This window comes from Toxoplasma gondii, chromosome XI (genome assembly GCF_000006565.2).
Source record: "Toxoplasma gondii ME49 chromosome XI, whole genome shotgun sequence".
NCBI classification, from domain to species: Eukaryota; Apicomplexa; class Conoidasida; order Eucoccidiorida; family Sarcocystidae; genus Toxoplasma; species Toxoplasma gondii.
Window position 1 is genome coordinate 4,503,740 of NC_031479.1, and position 15,346 is coordinate 4,519,085.

At 54.0% G+C, this 15,346-nt stretch overlaps 2 protein-coding genes across 2 annotated transcripts; both read right to left on the reverse strand.

Moving 5' to 3' along the window:
* Positions 1 to 2,427: 2,427 nt before the first annotated feature.
* Positions 2,428 to 6,770, reverse strand: TGME49_315130 (L-isoaspartyl protein carboxyl methyltransferase family protein). The gene is made up of 4 exons (XM_002364652.2): positions 5,260 to 6,770; positions 4,603 to 4,759; positions 4,118 to 4,259; positions 2,428 to 3,181 (listed from the first exon to the last, which is right to left on the reverse strand). Exons 1-4 carry the CDS (start codon positions 6,181 to 6,183, stop codon positions 2,785 to 2,787), a joined length of 1,620 nt encoding a protein of 539 aa, XP_002364693.1. The 5' UTR covers positions 6,184 to 6,770; the 3' UTR covers positions 2,428 to 2,784.
* A 587-nt stretch (positions 6,771 to 7,357) lies between these two features.
* TGME49_315140 (WD domain, G-beta repeat-containing protein) lies at positions 7,358 to 15,327 on the reverse strand. Its single transcript, XM_002364653.2, has 6 exons — positions 14,129 to 15,327; positions 11,568 to 13,673; positions 10,465 to 10,960; positions 9,315 to 10,072; positions 8,548 to 8,875; positions 7,358 to 8,111 (listed from the first exon to the last, which is right to left on the reverse strand). Exons 1-6 carry the CDS (start codon positions 14,720 to 14,722, stop codon positions 8,005 to 8,007), a joined length of 4,389 nt encoding a protein of 1,462 aa, XP_002364694.1. The 5' UTR covers positions 14,723 to 15,327; the 3' UTR covers positions 7,358 to 8,004.
* Between the last annotated feature and the right edge of the window lie 19 nt (positions 15,328 to 15,346).

A 15,346-nucleotide genomic window follows, 5' to 3' on the forward strand; every position in this document is an offset into this window, starting at 1 on the left:
TTGCATTGGCAAATCTATACGTCTGAGCACTGGCCTTCTTGCAGGTTTCCCAGTGGCGGTTTAACCGAAGAATGCTCTCATAATGAGGAATGGTTTACATGCAAACGGCACATGGATTGTGTCTGTAGGGAGATCGGAAATCCTAAGTTGTATCCGAAGCGTGAGCACAGTCCAGGAACTTTAGAAGACACCTGTTTTCCTTCACAGTTTTGAAAGTGAGGGCGCAAGACCAGATCCAAGTTATGTGGGTTACGGCTGCTCGACGTGAGAGAATTTAGCAACTTCCGCCGTCTTTCACAAAAGAGAAAGGTGCGATCAACAGACGAACTCCTGTCGTTGTTTCGGAATAACCGAATAACCTTACGGAAAGGCGACTCGGAGAGTGTTACCCCGCGGACTGTCGATCAGAGCCCTGTGGAATATCCTAGGCCAATTCATTTCGTCACAGTGCACGCTGTCTTCCACTGTGGGGGTGGGGTTCCACTTTTCGGCGTACCTTGTCTTTTATCGAGGTGTTCTGAATATGACTTGCTTCCGTAGCTTTGGCTTTCTCAGTTCCAATGGCCTTTGTTCTTCAAATCATAACGACCACTCTACGGTTTAGTTGCCTCTTGTGCATTTGCTAGCGTTCAACGTTTGCTTGGTGGTAGGGGGTTTAGAGGGGAAGTTGATGAGATGAAGAACTTGGGCAAGAGAAACACTTCCAGTTTCGTGAAAAAAACAAAGCGAGAAGAACTAGCCTCCGGACCCACAAAGCTCCTCTTTCCAACAGCTCCGGCAAAAGTCGCGCTCCAAGAGTAAACGCGCGGCCGGGAACTCTCGAGTGTTCAACACAACGCCGGAAAGTGCACCTTGAAAGACAAACACCGAAAAAAGGAAAACATTCTGTTCTGAAAAAGGAACTTCTTTTGCCTCGAAGGAAATAGGTTTTTGTCAAGCGAGAGGAAACTCTTTAGCGCCCGTGTCGAAGGAGAATCAGTGGCACAACGAAGACACAAGGCTGTTAAACACCGACAATGATCCAGATCGCTTCTTTGTACAGCAAGAAAATGCACCACAATGCATTGCCTAGATCGATTTCTGCGAACACATAGACCGTTCTAATCGATATGATATTAGTCTTGTCGATCGGCGTTGATGCAGAGCGATGTTAGAGGGAAAAACTACGCCGAGCGTGCAGAACTTTTTTGTACGAGTTTTTCGAGCGGAACATCCCCCGTCGATCCTGGCTTTCGAACGGGTCAGACAGAAAATCAACAAACACCGGCGAGATAAACTACTCGGCGCCGTGCATCTACATACAGAATCAGCCGATCTCGCGGGAGATCGTGGATACGCCCTCTGGGTCGACCAGCGATGAGTAAAATGACCTTTATACCCCGACATTGGTCGCCCGAACCCGCAGTCTTCGACCTAAGGTCAGGAACTGTTTACAGGCTGCAACTTTTTGTGGGCCGTTCAGCTGGCGGGAATGCTCGAGCACCTGATGCGGAAGCTGAATGCAGCTAACGTGGTGGTCGCGGCAAGCACAGTACTTGGGTGGACTGCCTCGCATCGGGAACCCGAAAGTACGAGTAATGTGTAGCACAGAAACACCCTCAAAGTACATTAGCAAACTCGCGATTTCGATCCAGCTCAAAAAGTCTTAAGCATTCACGGATTTCCAAACAACTGGCATTTCGACGTTGGTCGCCCTCTCTGTACCGACGCTCGTCTTGCGAGCAGATCCTAGGTTTTCCTGTCACAGCGTTTGGAAAGGAGGATGCATTTCCACTAAGCAGAAAACAAAGTGCGAAGACCCTAAAGTGGCCTTCTGCATGTCGTTGAAAAGCCAGCAGGTTTTCACAGGCTGGACAGACCCGAGGTGCCCTCAGTAGTCCAGTGAAATGGAGTTTGCGCTGCAATACGGTGGAACGTCGCATTGAATCTGAGCTCTTTCGCGATAGCCTAGTTAAGAGGACCGGTGTTGTACATGCAGACCCAGAACACCCGCTGTATTTTGTTGACAAAGAAACTCAGAGGCACGCGCCAACCATCGTGTTGGAGCAGCTACTCCAGATTTCGCAGCCGGCTTTCGCCGGATCTCCACGAAAGAAGCGAGTCGGATGTTCTGGACTCTTGGTTTCTCTGGCCGTTGGTACTTTGCATCGGAAAACGGGGACCGAAGAAATCCACTTTTCCAGCGTTTTCAACCGTCTGAAGCGTCTCGTGTGTACCTCGGTGTGTGTGTGTGTGTGTGTGTGTGTGCTCGCGTGCGAAAACCCACAGAACCGTCTCTGGCTTGTCTCAGTTCGATCGAATTTCTGTTCACACAAAAAGGTCTCGCCTTCTCGGAACCTCCATGGATAAAGAAGAAGGCTCGAGGGTTCTCAGAGACAACTGCCTCCTTTGTTTAGAATTACTCCAGCACTGGGAAACCAATCATCTGGCTGAGGACGGAGGGGCGCGTTGTTTCCGGCAAGATCGAATTTTTCGTTCTCTGCCAAAGCGTCGGTCAGCAGAGTCGTTGAATCAGTCGCATTCTCACACTTTCTCGGACTCTTGAAAAACAGAACACGAACGAGAGAGAAAGCGCGACACACCTCCCCGAACGTTCACATGTCGACGGCCACAGCTCCAAACTCGAAAGCGTTCACGTACCGCAACACTCTTCCGAGCTCGATTCTCGTTAACATAGGTACGGAGAGACCTGAGTCGTCGGTCCACCGACTGACGTCCTCTGCCTGACCCGTTCCGCTTTCCACGTCACACTGACGAGACACACACACACACCGAAGGCCGTTCTTATCTTTCTCCACGTGAGCTTGACTGCTTCACGAGAGGCACATACATGACACCCATCAGTTTCTTCACTCGGACTTTGCCTTGAGCGTCTTTGGACACCTCAACAAACACCTGGTTACGGTCGGACCACCACCCGCGCCCGCGGCTCAACTGGCGTTCCGTTTCTTCTTCTGGTCCTTCGAATACCACTTGGCCGTCCGACGTCGTTTCCACGGGAAGCACCATTTTTCCTCCATGCGCAAGTTGCGCGAGGAGTTCCCTAGGAATCGAAGACGCAGCGGCTCCGACGTGGATCGCGTCGTACGGCCCGAGCTCGGGATGACCTCGCCAGCCGTCTCCAACGAGAAGTTTGAAGCGGGGATTCTTCGACAGGGCCGGATACGCCGCCTTCACTTTTCTGCAGCGCGCAACGGAACAAACGAAAGACGGGGAAAGGCGAAGCAGTCTCGCAACGAGTTCAGAAAGATACTCCGGACCCCAGGCGCCAACACGACAAACACTTCGTTCCGCGTTGTCTCTCTGCTGAGATCCCCCTGTCAGTTTCACACCGTGCAAAAGCGGTTGCTCGACGAAGAAGAAAAAGTCAAGGCAACAGGTCACGCAGGTAGAACGAGGTGAAGGTCCACGGGGGAAGATACAGAACAGAACGTCGAGGTCGTCAGACGTGAAACGCGCGCGAACGAGCTCATGCCAACGTTGAGGATAACACCCATGAAAGGCACATGGAGCTGCTTTTCACGGAACTCTAGGGAGAAAAGAGGTCATTTTTGTTTGTAGGCGTGCGACGCAGGTGTATATCCACATATGGGAATGGGGAGTCTTGGCACCACACTCTGTTCTCTCTCAGTTTGAAACACCGATCTCATTAACGCGTCGCCACTCAACATAGCACTGAAGGCTGACGATATGGCCCACAGCGCTGGTCGCACGCGCTTCACGGATTAGTCCAATTGGAAAAGCAGAGCGGACAGGAAAATAATGCAACGCCTACGCACTTGCGCCCTTCTCCTTTCCCGCCGTTACTGCGACCTCACAGTTTTGACAAGTCTTCACAGATGCATACTCGCGATCGCTGGAAAGGTAGCTTCATTCTGTCAGAAAAAACTTCTGCAACGAGGTGTCGACTTCGATGCACGAAAGAGTGCACTTGCGAATGTAACTCTTGTGCCCCCTTTCGTTTCTCTTCGTCTGACTCAGAAAAACAGTTCCTCTGCAGGCCGGAATTTCATTCGCGTCGCTTCCCCCTAGTTTCCGCTCTTCTTTGATAAACGACAAAACCGAATCTGGACGACGGCCCGCTCTTTCCCTTTCTTTTCTCTTTCGTGTTGCTTACTTGACAGAGTATTTAACCAAATCTGGAAGATAATCGATTCCGACGGCCACTCCTTCGGGAGTGTTGGCGTCCTCCGCCTTTCCGGCCCCTCTCACGCCGACCATGTGGGCCATGCATGCAGTCAAGTAGCCTGACCCGGAGCCTGGAAGAGTTCGGAAAGGAAAAGAAGCGAATGACAGAGATCTGGAAGAAAGGCAAACGAAGCAAGTTCGAGTGAAACACTCTGAAGACGGAAAGAACAGCACAGCCACACAAATAACGGAAACCTGTAGAGTTTCTTTCCTTGAAAAATGTGCAAATGTGGATGTATATATCCCGTCATGACACCGTAAGTCTCGAGCACCTTTCTGACATCTTTGTTCATCAGTCCCCCTTCCGCGTGTCTCTCTCGCAGACGTCAGCATTTCGCTGACCTACAACGCGAGATCTGTCTTCAGGATCGACAGAATAGCTCTTCTGAAGCTCTGTGTCTGTATCACGCTTACCTACATCGAGAACTCTATTTCCTGGAACGAGATGATCTTTGAGAGCCTCTAGAGCAGAGGCATGCATGTGGGGAGCGGAAATAGTCGCAGACGAAATTCCCAGCGGCTGAGGCATGTCTGCATAGGGACAGACGTCAATAAAGTTCCCTCGATCGATCTGAAAAGAAAAGCAAAGGCAACGACTAGGCAAGTCCACCTCCCACAAGAACAGCAAGAGACAGACGAGACGACTCCACCTCTCAGTCCGCTGTTTCCTCCCAAGAAACACGAAGAAAAACCACAGTGCCTGTAAAGAAGCTCGCTTCGTCGTCCCTCGGTCTTTTTCAGAGTCAGCTTCCACCATGATCTGGCGGGCGCCCGCTACCGAATGCCGACACACAAAAACGAGGAGAAAGCTGTGTTCTCTTTCAGGAAATCTGCTTTTCTGCTTCTCCATCGACACCGTACGAGTGTAGGCGTATGTATAGAGTTACGAGAAACATGTCTCTGGATACGCAGATCTCTAGAAATCGCTTTTTCTCCCATGTGGTGAACTCGACCATACGTCTTCCCTCCCTTCGCAGTTCCCTCAACTTTTGCCGCGCGTCGTCCTTCCTGTATCAGGGACCCTCCACCTGGAATTGCAGAGATACATTTCGGCTGCACACGAATTCTTACACTTTTCATAGCGTCGTAGACTCTGTGGTCACGGACGATTCCTGAGGCTCGGAGGTTGTCGACGAGCTCGTCGTTACTTGCGCCTGAACATCGCCATGCCATGATGCCTCTCTTCTCTCTCGCCTCACTCGCACTTATTTCTTCTTCATTGTCGCTTTCCTCAGCGTCTGCATCGAGCTTGCTCTCCTCTCCCTTTTCGCCTGCTTCACTGCGTTCCTCTCTCGTTTCGTCCCGATTTTCACCTCTCTCTTGTTGTGACACTATTGAGGTGGCCGGGAGCAACACAGGGGCGAAGCGTCGAGGCGCCCGAGAAGGAAGGTGGAGAGGAAGAGAAGCTGAGGTCGCCGCCGGTTCTCTTTCTGTCTTCCTAGGCTCGCGTCTGTCTGCTGACTGTCGCGTGTATGCTGAGGGCGTGCCTGGTCGTTCTGCGACAGAGAGGAAACGTTGGAAGGTGGCGGGAGAAGAGAGGAACGAGACCAGTGAAGGCTGCAAGAGGTGCCGGAGGAGAGGCGAGAGAAAAAGTCGAGTTCTCGCCGCGAAAAGCCCCGTCTTTAGGTGTGCCTTCTTCAAAGAGAACGCTCTGCAATCGACGCTGCCCCCGCTGGCACACGCCAGTGAGGACGAAGGCAGGCGAGTGTGGTCTGAAGGCCGTAACTCTGGGTTTTGCGCCAGCGCGAAGGGCGAAAGAGAGCAGGAGGTCGTGCCCTTGCTTTGAAGACGACTCGCAGAAGAAAGCACACGAAAAAAGTAGGAAATCGACGTTAAATTTTCCAAAACTGCCTGCCTACAAAGCTGCGAGACACCCGCGTGCGGTGTACATACACCCGAACTGAATGCCGCGAGCAAGCTCACCGTCGCCACACGCCTGAGGATTCGGAAGGGAGGGCAAACGCATTTTTTCCCTGGTGGAAGTGGCTGAACCATGGTCACATGGTCGACGCATCAATTTTGCTTGCCGTCACCGTGTCAACAAAGAAATTTCTCCCGCTTCTCTACTCAGTCGACGATCTGCGTGTCGAAGTGTAGAGCTAACTCGTGCCGCGACACCCGCGAAGGTCAGCGCACGCAGAGAAAGAAGCTTTCTCAGTGGAAGAGCGGCGGCCTTTTTTTAATTACACTCAAGGAAAAGCAGAAATTTGCAGTCATCAACCCTTGACAATCAACAAGAAACTTTAGAGGCGAGAAAGACGGAAAAAGAAGTTGCAAACTTTCAACACAAGGAGAGTCGAGGACAGAAAACTGACACCTCGACTTCACGAGCTGACTCGGGAACTAAGCAACAGAAGCGATGCTCAAGTATATCGCTGCACATCCACCGAAAACAACACCAAAAAATCGAGTGTCTTCTGGAGATTTCATCGATAAGGGCAGCAGATGTCCACTTCACGCGCTTGCCAATGTCCGTGTAAGAGTATCTATCTATCTAAACGTATGTAGGTTTCGTAGACAGGTACGGAGTGCGGTGTAAAAGATGGGCTGTCGCATGTGTTGTTGGTGCAGTTTGGGCGCCCTCTTTCCCCTTTTTGTGAAGATCTTTGAGGCTTCTTCAGCGATATGCGTCGTTTGTTCTTGAAGCGAAGTGACCTGTCGTGCACCTGCACTGAACAGTCGAATTTCATCTCGAGTCTATAATATATATATATATATATATATATATATATATATACATATATATATATATATATTGCTTAAGGTGAAGTTGTGACTTTATGTTTCTTCGGTGTATCTCATGTAGACTGCAGAAGTCCTATGATGTTCAGTTCGCTGCACTATTTCTCGGGTCCCCGGTCGACGAAAACTATAACTCCAGTTATACAATCTACGAGTCATGTAAACAGAAATAAACAAGAGTGCGAAAGAGAATGTTCAATTCCGGTGTTCTGTCCAGGCATCCTACTTCTTTTTTTCCCTCTGGCGGTATACCGACCGTGGACCCTGCTTGCAGTGTACTCTTTCTTTGCATCTGGCGCCACTCCAGCAAGTTACATTTTTCGCTGGCCTGTTTGCTTCGAAATTGCTTTTTGTGTGAAATTGGATTTTCTAGAAACGCGCTCGCCGCCTCGCTCTTCCACGGGAAGAGCAACGGTTGGGAGAGGGACCGTTCCGTCTCTCACGGACGAGAGAAAGTGGGGAAAGTTCTCTGCCTTTTGATTGCGCAAGAAGAAGAGAAAGAGAAGAGATCGCTGAAGAGACGAACGCTGGCAAACAGGTGAACCCACGAGACAGGCGACCAAGACGAGAGCATGTGGTAAAACAGTATCAGGGGAAACACCTGCTGATCGTCAACTGAGAATGCACGGAGAAGCCGACCATCAACGAAGCGATACTCTCAGAGATGTAGTGACATTCGACCACAAAAGTCTGCGCCCACAGAACATATAATAGAAGACACTGAAGCCGTGCGCACTCCGCCTCCCACACATCGCCGGACTGAGGCAGAAAATCTACATTTTTGGAAGCTCGTCAGAGCGTTCAAATGTGCCGAGAGAAAGGCGAAAGGTGCACACGCTTGACCCAGAATACAGAAAACACAGGTACAAGAGGGAATGAGGAGCGCGTAAAAGATCCAGGTGTTCCTGGACAGGCCAGAGCCGGTGTCCTTCCCTCTTAATTGCCAGTCCGAAGTTGGAAGGGCCGATGGAGGGGCGACAACCGAGAAGAAGGTGAGGCAAAGAGACTCGAGAAGAAAGAAGTCCAGGAACAAGTCGCCACAACACCCCTATCGCAACAGAGATGTTTGCCGCCTCAGTCCGAGTCCTCGCTGTCCTCCATAGTGGCAACGAGAGAGGCAAGCAGGTGCTTGGGCGCACGCTTGATCGCTGCTTTGTTCTCTTCTCGAGCGCGAAGCGCTTCTGAAAAGACAGAATACCACGAGAAAGCAAAGCAGCATATGCGAAGGCCCACACAGAGAGAAATGCTACACCTGTACAGGCACACGCACTTCCCGGTGTGAATGAGTGCCACAGAGCGTCTCTAGAAGGAACAGACAAGCGCTTTCACCGCTGGAAAAGGACTGTTGACACTCGAGTTCGAGATGCGCTTTCTGTTCTATTCTCCCGTGTATGGAGGTTAGGATGTTCGTCCCTGTTCCTCTCCCTTAGGTGGAGCTTAGATCTTTCGCTTCTGTGCTTCACCCATATGCTGAAGGTTTGAAATGACCTCTCTCTGTTGCTCTTTCCATGTGATGAGGGTACAAGTGTTTCCTGCGGTCCTGGTTTCCAGAGGTCGACAGCTCAACATTTTTCTGTTTCTCTTCTCTCCCGAATGCTGTCTTATCCCGGTTCGTACCTGCATCCTCTTTGAGCCTGTCGAGCTCAGCATCTCTTGCGCAGTTGCGTTTCTGCTTGTTTGGTCCAAGTTCCACTTCTTCGCGGTCTTCTGTAGCAGCGAGTAGCTGAGACGAGAGTTTCTCTCCTTCGGCCGACTCGTCGTCGTCGTCCTCCTCCTGTCCTCGACCCCAGAGTCTTTGCAAAAACACGCCGGGGGAGGGCGTTGCGGAATCTCCCGAAAAGTCGGTAAACACTCGCGTTCGCTCACTCTTGTCTCGCTTCCCCTTCTCGGCGGCCATCGCCTGGCAGAAGAGCGGCGCCACATCCGAGACTGCCGAAGCGGCCAGCTGTACATACACCCGAAACGACACGCGGACATGTGCGTGCTGGGACAGAAGTGATGGAGGGAAGAGCCACTCAGAGATGAGAGCCTCGAAGCGACGAACCTGGCTTCAAGCACGAATAAAGCAGTTGATGTGGAGGGGACGCAGGAAGACTCTACGAGAAGTCAAGTGGTCACGAGCGTCTGTTCAGCGCCATGAGAAGGCGGATTCACACACACTCGCCAGCACCTATGGACATGCAGGTACACGCCGAAGAGTGATGCCGAGATGAATCGTGCAGCTGATTAGGTCTCACGAAAGATCCGACTACATCAAATCAGTTTCATGTGACAAGAAACGCCTCCTCAACCACGACACGCGTTCGTCCCGCGACCGGTGCGCCTCAGCTTCCAGCCGTGCGTCTGTACACCGCAGACGCGCGAGTCCTCATCTTCTTCCTCACCCGATTACGCTCGTCGTCACTGTCACCAGATGCCGCCTCAGCTGCTCTGCTCGCTTTCGCCCGCTCGACTTGCAGAAGCTGCTGCACTTTTCTCAGCGGCTGCTGGGGCTCCTCATCGGGCTCTTCAACGACATCCCCGGGTCCCTGGCGTGTACATACACCCACGTCTGTCGGGGAGACAGTGCCTGCAGGCACCCGAATCGTTTCCAGCTGGAACCGAGCATTCAGCAGCATCAGCACACTTTCGTCGGGTGCATTTGCTTTCGCGACATCGAGAGGCGAAGAGGCCGGAGGCAGGAAGCAACCAGACAAAACAGCGTCGCCCAGACGGCTTCGTTCTTGTTCCCAGATGCAGTGTACGTACACCCCACTGTCGCCTTGTCCGGCGCCCTCTGCGGCGTTTTCGGCACCAGCAGATCTGAGAGGACCCACGCGCGGCAGCAGCGGCAGTTCGCATCCATGCTCGCTCGTAGCTTTTCCTCCCTTCTTCGTTTTCTTCGTCCTCCCCTCCGACAGCTCCGTGGCACCCTGGGAGCGGCTCGAAAGAGTGAAGATAGACACTTCGTGGGAGGGAGAGAAGGATGTGCATGCTCTCAGCTCGCTGGCTCCTGTGTTCGGTTCTCGGGCCGTTTCTCCGACAAGAGTCTCCTCTTCGTCGTCCTTGTTGGTGCATGCAGGCGCTGTGAGTTTCGCGAGAACAACGGCGAAACGCGGGCCTCCACCCGGTTCCACGAACAGAAAGTCGACCAGGCCGCCCTCTGCACTCAGACAGGACGAGGAGGAAGAGCAAATGAAAAAAGCGAGAGAGAAGAGAGATGCCAATGGTACACCGCCCGTGAGAAGATTACCGATATTAACAATTCACGACAAATGGAAAAAAGTTATGAAGAAAAGGGTATTTTTCGAAACAAATGCATCACTCGATTCACATGTATTAGCATACAGGCACGCGGCACAATCGGGAGAGTTTTTCTCGTGGAGTCACGGGAGTGTAAAGCTTTTTCAACAGGACTGTTTCACTGCGCAGCGCGACAGATGCTCGCCACGCATAGAGAGGCGTGTACAGACACCTGAGAAAATGCCAGCAGCCGCCAACGAAAGTTCCGCCAATAACTGCAGAGGGTGTCTCTCCACCCGACGTGAGACTCACCGTCGAAGAAGGACTTAACCCAGCATATGGCAAGCGAGAGAAGGTCGTACAGCACGACGCATGTTGTGGTTCCGGCGACGAGGAAGAATCCGTAGGCTGTCTCTAAGAGAGCGACTTTGTCGCAGACCTCCTCCACGTCTTCCTCGCGCGTTTCGCTTCCGTCCGCGAGTTGCCCGAGCGCGACAGCATCCGTGTGAGCAGAGGAGCCCGAAGAGGCAGCTGCCATCTTGCGCAAAGTCGCAGAGGGTGGGAGACGAAGCGTGTGAGAAAGAGCAAACGAGGAGGCCTTCCAGAGAGTGATCAGAGACCCCCCATGAGCAATGGCGAGGAGTGAGGCGTCGAGGGAAAGAGAGCAGGAAAGCGGCGCGAGGCCTCGATAAGATCCCTCTAAGACGCATGCAAAGAACGATGGGGACGAGGAAGAAGACGGAGGAGATACTTCCCGCCAAGCTTTGAAGTACGTGTCCATGGAGAGGGTGAAGAAGAAGCGCGGCTCCTGCGACCCAGCAGAGAGAGAATCTTCGAGAGAGAAGATGAAAGAGACAGTAGAGAGCAGACCCGAGTGCCGATGCAGAGAGAGGCTGAAGGAAAGCGGATCACGATGCCGGTGAAGAGGCCGAGGGGCAAAAGAGGTCAAAGGATGTATTGACTAGCCCGGTTTGAGGTAACGTCAGAGGGTTTGGAAACAGAGTCAACAGGCAAAGCGAGACGAAAACGAGATTGATACGATAGCGATTGATCTCAGAGCCATCCGGCAAAGAGCAGAACGCGCGACAGGCCACCAGAGCCTCCTTGGCACTGGAGGGTTCCAGATGGAGACAGAGGAAGTCTAAACGCTTGTTAGTTTGGAGAGGTGCTAGACTTGGGATGTAATCAAAAACGTCCTGCAGCGCTAATCACTGTCCTCGGCACACAGAAAGCTTCTGCATTCATCCGCACGGTAAAAGAACCTCTCTAGACGCGCGCGCCCTGCATCCTCAGTGCCCGCCTCGTTCAGAGGCGAGAAAAGGCCCGTCGACTCACGCGTGCATGCAAAACCTACACATGCCTCCCCCGCGTTCGTTCCCGAGTTCCTCGCTCTGAGTTCGCTCGCGACTGCTTACTCGAGTGTGGGGTTGTAGCGCAGTGACCTCGTTGACATGGAATCCATCAGTTCGCGTTTTGACGGAGAATTTACCGTCCTCCCCGTTCGCGACGTTCTCGCCCTCATAGACCCAGAAAGTGATGCTGTGGCACCGCCCGTCCGGCACAGCAACGTCTTCGATGCGCCGGCGCTTCGGACGTGTCTCTGCACCTCGCGCCGCGGTCGCGGCGCCGCGGCTCTCCACCACCGCCAAGCTGCTGCAGCAGAGGTCTGCGGCGGCGAAGCGGATCTCCCACTGGCAGGCGGAGAAGGCGTCATCGACGCGCGAGGTGTACATGCGCTGAGGTCGGATTGGGAGATGGAAAACATGTTTGTCCCGTTCCGCGTCGTAGACCTGGAGGCGTGAGGCATCGCCACTGAACAGCAGGAGCCCCCGTCTCTCTGTCTCCGCGCTCGGAGACAGGCGCTGGCCTTCTCCCCCGGCGTCGCTTCTTTTTCTCTCGAGCAAAGGCCTCAAGAAGCTCGGCACAGCTAGTCGTCTCTCCGCGCTTTGCGCTCTCGCCTGGGAGAGCGGGAGAGGCAGCAGCGAAGAGAGAAGAAGCCCAGAGCGTCGGGGCGCGGGTGCGAGTGCCTGCGACGCCTCGGCGAGGAGCGCGCGAGCCCGGAGAGGAGGCGACACCCCAGGAGAAGCACGCACACTCTTCGTCGGCGCGGCGAGACGTGCCTTGCCTCCACAGCTGGAACACAGTTTTGAACTTCCTAGTTCAGTCGTCGACGCAGGCAGGCTCTCGCCTTCACTGTCGGCTTCGGCAACCTGCTTCAGTGCTCGTCGCCCCGAGGCGCTGCATGCAGAGCACACGAAGGTGGCTGCGGCTTCCGCGGTCCCGGGACCTGTCTCTGTCTGAGCAGAAGGGAAGGAGGCGAGAGAAGAGACGAACTGAGTGGAGGAGAACAGAGAGGGCGAGTAGGCGAACGCCGCGAGAGGGAGATCAAGGCCTTGAATGACGGCGGCAACGTGCAGGCGAACGAGGTCCACGAGCTTCACAGAGTTGTCCCCGCAGCTGACAGCGACCCGTTCCTCGCCGTCGCGCGGCGCCGAGTCCCGAGCACCGGAAGCGCCGAGAGACGAGACAGAAGAAACGTGGAAGATCGGGGCACCGAGGCGCGGGAGGAACTGACGGTGAAAGGCCTGGCGAGTATGCCAGAGGACGAGGACGCCCTCCTCGCCTCCAGACAGCAGCAGCAAGCCGTCGGCCGAGAACGCGAGGGCCGTCACTGCATGTGCATGCCAGTGGAGAATCACAGGAGACAGAGAAGCAGGCAGACCGACGCTCTTCTTCCCCGAAGCGGCGGCGTCCGGAAGGGCGTTGGAGGCCCGACCGGAGCCGAGAGCAGAGGCAACGAGACTGACAGGAGGAGGAAGCACCGCGGCGGAAAGCCGTCGAGATGAAGGCGCGTGCGTCTTCGAGTCGCATGCATTCTCCAACTTCGACTCGCTCACATCCACGCCAAAGGAGAGAAAGTTGTTGAGATCCGCGAGACAGAAAAATGCGAGGATCCGGCCGATCCGGTCTCCCGCCACCACGAACTCGTCCGTCGGGTGTATCGACACTTGGACAAGGCGGTCGACGTGTCGCAGAGTCAACAGGCGATTCAGCTGCCGCGCGAAGAGGAGCAGACGCTTCCCTGCAGTGGCGGCGAGGAACGCGCCGCTCTGACTCACGCAGAACGAAGTCGGGGGCAGAGAGAAAGAGAAAAGGACTTCGGGGGACAGGCAGAACTGCGGCGGCCCAGACACAGAAACCTGGCTCGTCGCGGGCGGCGACAGCACCTCACCCAGAGAGAGTACGCAGACACCGTAGGTCGGCGAGCGGCGGGAAGCAGTGCCGTCCCCGGAGAGCGATTCGCCTTGCACGAGAAGAAAAACTTCGCGCGACCCAGGAGCGTAGGCGGCCGCCAAGATCGGGGAGCCCACGTGAAGCCGATGAAGCAGATACTCGCCAGAAGAGATAGGGTGCGCGGGAGGAGTCCAGAGACAGAGCGAACGGTCGAGAGAAGCAGAGAGCGCCAGAGAGGACGGGAGACGGGGAGCCGGGTTCGGCGGAAGAGCCATGACTGAGGTGATCTGGAAACAAGGAGACAGAAAACGCAGGAAACGACGAAACGACGGAGTTGTAATAGGAATACAGGGGCACGGAACCGTAGGAATCAAGGAATAATCTGAGATACATTTTAACAGATAAATATATACATATATCAACAGGTACAGAGACACAGAATTGCTGATAGAGAGAGTGACTGAGGAAACAGTCGGAGCGAATTCAGAGCACATGGACGCTGTAGGCTGGGTGTATCTACACCGAGGGGTGTCACTGTGTTGAGATGCTACACGTCGATGTGTTGTACTTTCGGAAGGGACTCGCGTTCCAGGCTCCACCAGCGGCGAGAAGGAAGAACAAGAACTAAGAAAGATGTTTCCTTGACTCGGGGAAACGAATCAGACACAGCATACAGCTCGTGAATTCAGGATCCCGAGACAGCTTGGCCACGCATGCTGCATTTTTTCGCTTTTCTTCTTACCGTGTCTGTGTGGCCGTGAGTGACGTAGAGGAGCTTTCCAGATTTTGCAGAAAAAAAGCAGAGTTCTCTGGTGCGTGCGTCGACCGCGTTCTCTGCCTCGCCTGTAAACGTTTCTCCCCTGGGAGTGGCAAGAACCTTGCCGGAACAGAGGAAAACTGAGGCTCGGTGGACAAGGCTGCCTCCTGCCAATCCCCATGATGGTTTCTCTCGCTTTCCCTCCCTAAATCGCTCTTCAGAGACAGAAGCTCGTTCGCTGCCAAGCGCCTTCTTCTTCTTTGAGGAAGGAGAAGCAGGCGCAGACGAAGGAGAACAGGGAAAAGAAGGGGAACAAGAGGCAGAGGAGGACGCGACGCTGGGCGAAGTCGAGCGCAGAGTGTCTTTTCCAAGTCGCAAGCGCCGACATTTCGCAGCCTTCGTCTCGCCATCCTCGAGAAGCCTCTCTTGGTTTTCTCCCCTCTTCTTTTTTCCGCTCTGCTTCGCTGCAGTGTCTGTACACCGCGCGTCACCTGGCGAGCTTTTCTCTTCGGTGTACGTACACTCCGGATCCTGCTCCGCAGCGGTGGCCTCCACCGACTTCCGGCTTTTCTTCTTCATCGTGTTAACAGAGGTTTCTTGGCGACACGATAGGCGGGAAAGACGCCCTGTGGCTCGGAGAGAAACGGAGAAACGAGTGGAAACGGTGGTCGGAGGACTATGCAAAGTCGAAGCGACGACGTGGGCGGGAGGGCGTCAGGCGTAGCGGCGAGGCTGTGACTCTCAACCGAGACAAGCAGGAGAGAAGAAAAGAACGTTTTTATGGTAAGGGACTCAAAACACAAAATACTACCTACATGAAAAAGAAGAAGCCTTTCCGCGGTTGACCGCCGTCATCGACGAATCGACCGCCTCGCTGCGTACGCGTTGAAAGCTACTTGAGGAGAACAGGACAGAGACGGGGATCGCCTCGATCCTTTATTTCAAACAGGCTCGGGATCATGAAGGACGCCTTCAAAAATCCTTTTAAAACTGTAAAAATTCCGCCTCCACGCCCTCCTTTTTCGGCCGCGTGTGGGGTCAGACGAACAGCGCAGCGAGTCCCCGGCGGGACCGCTGGGGTGTATATACAGCTGGGTCGAGGCGCAGGATAGTATGAGCGGCGTTTCCGGACCGAAAAAGCAGTTTCTGTTTCAGAAAACACGCTCAAAACGCGTGTCGAAAACGCGAACGTTTATGACTGTC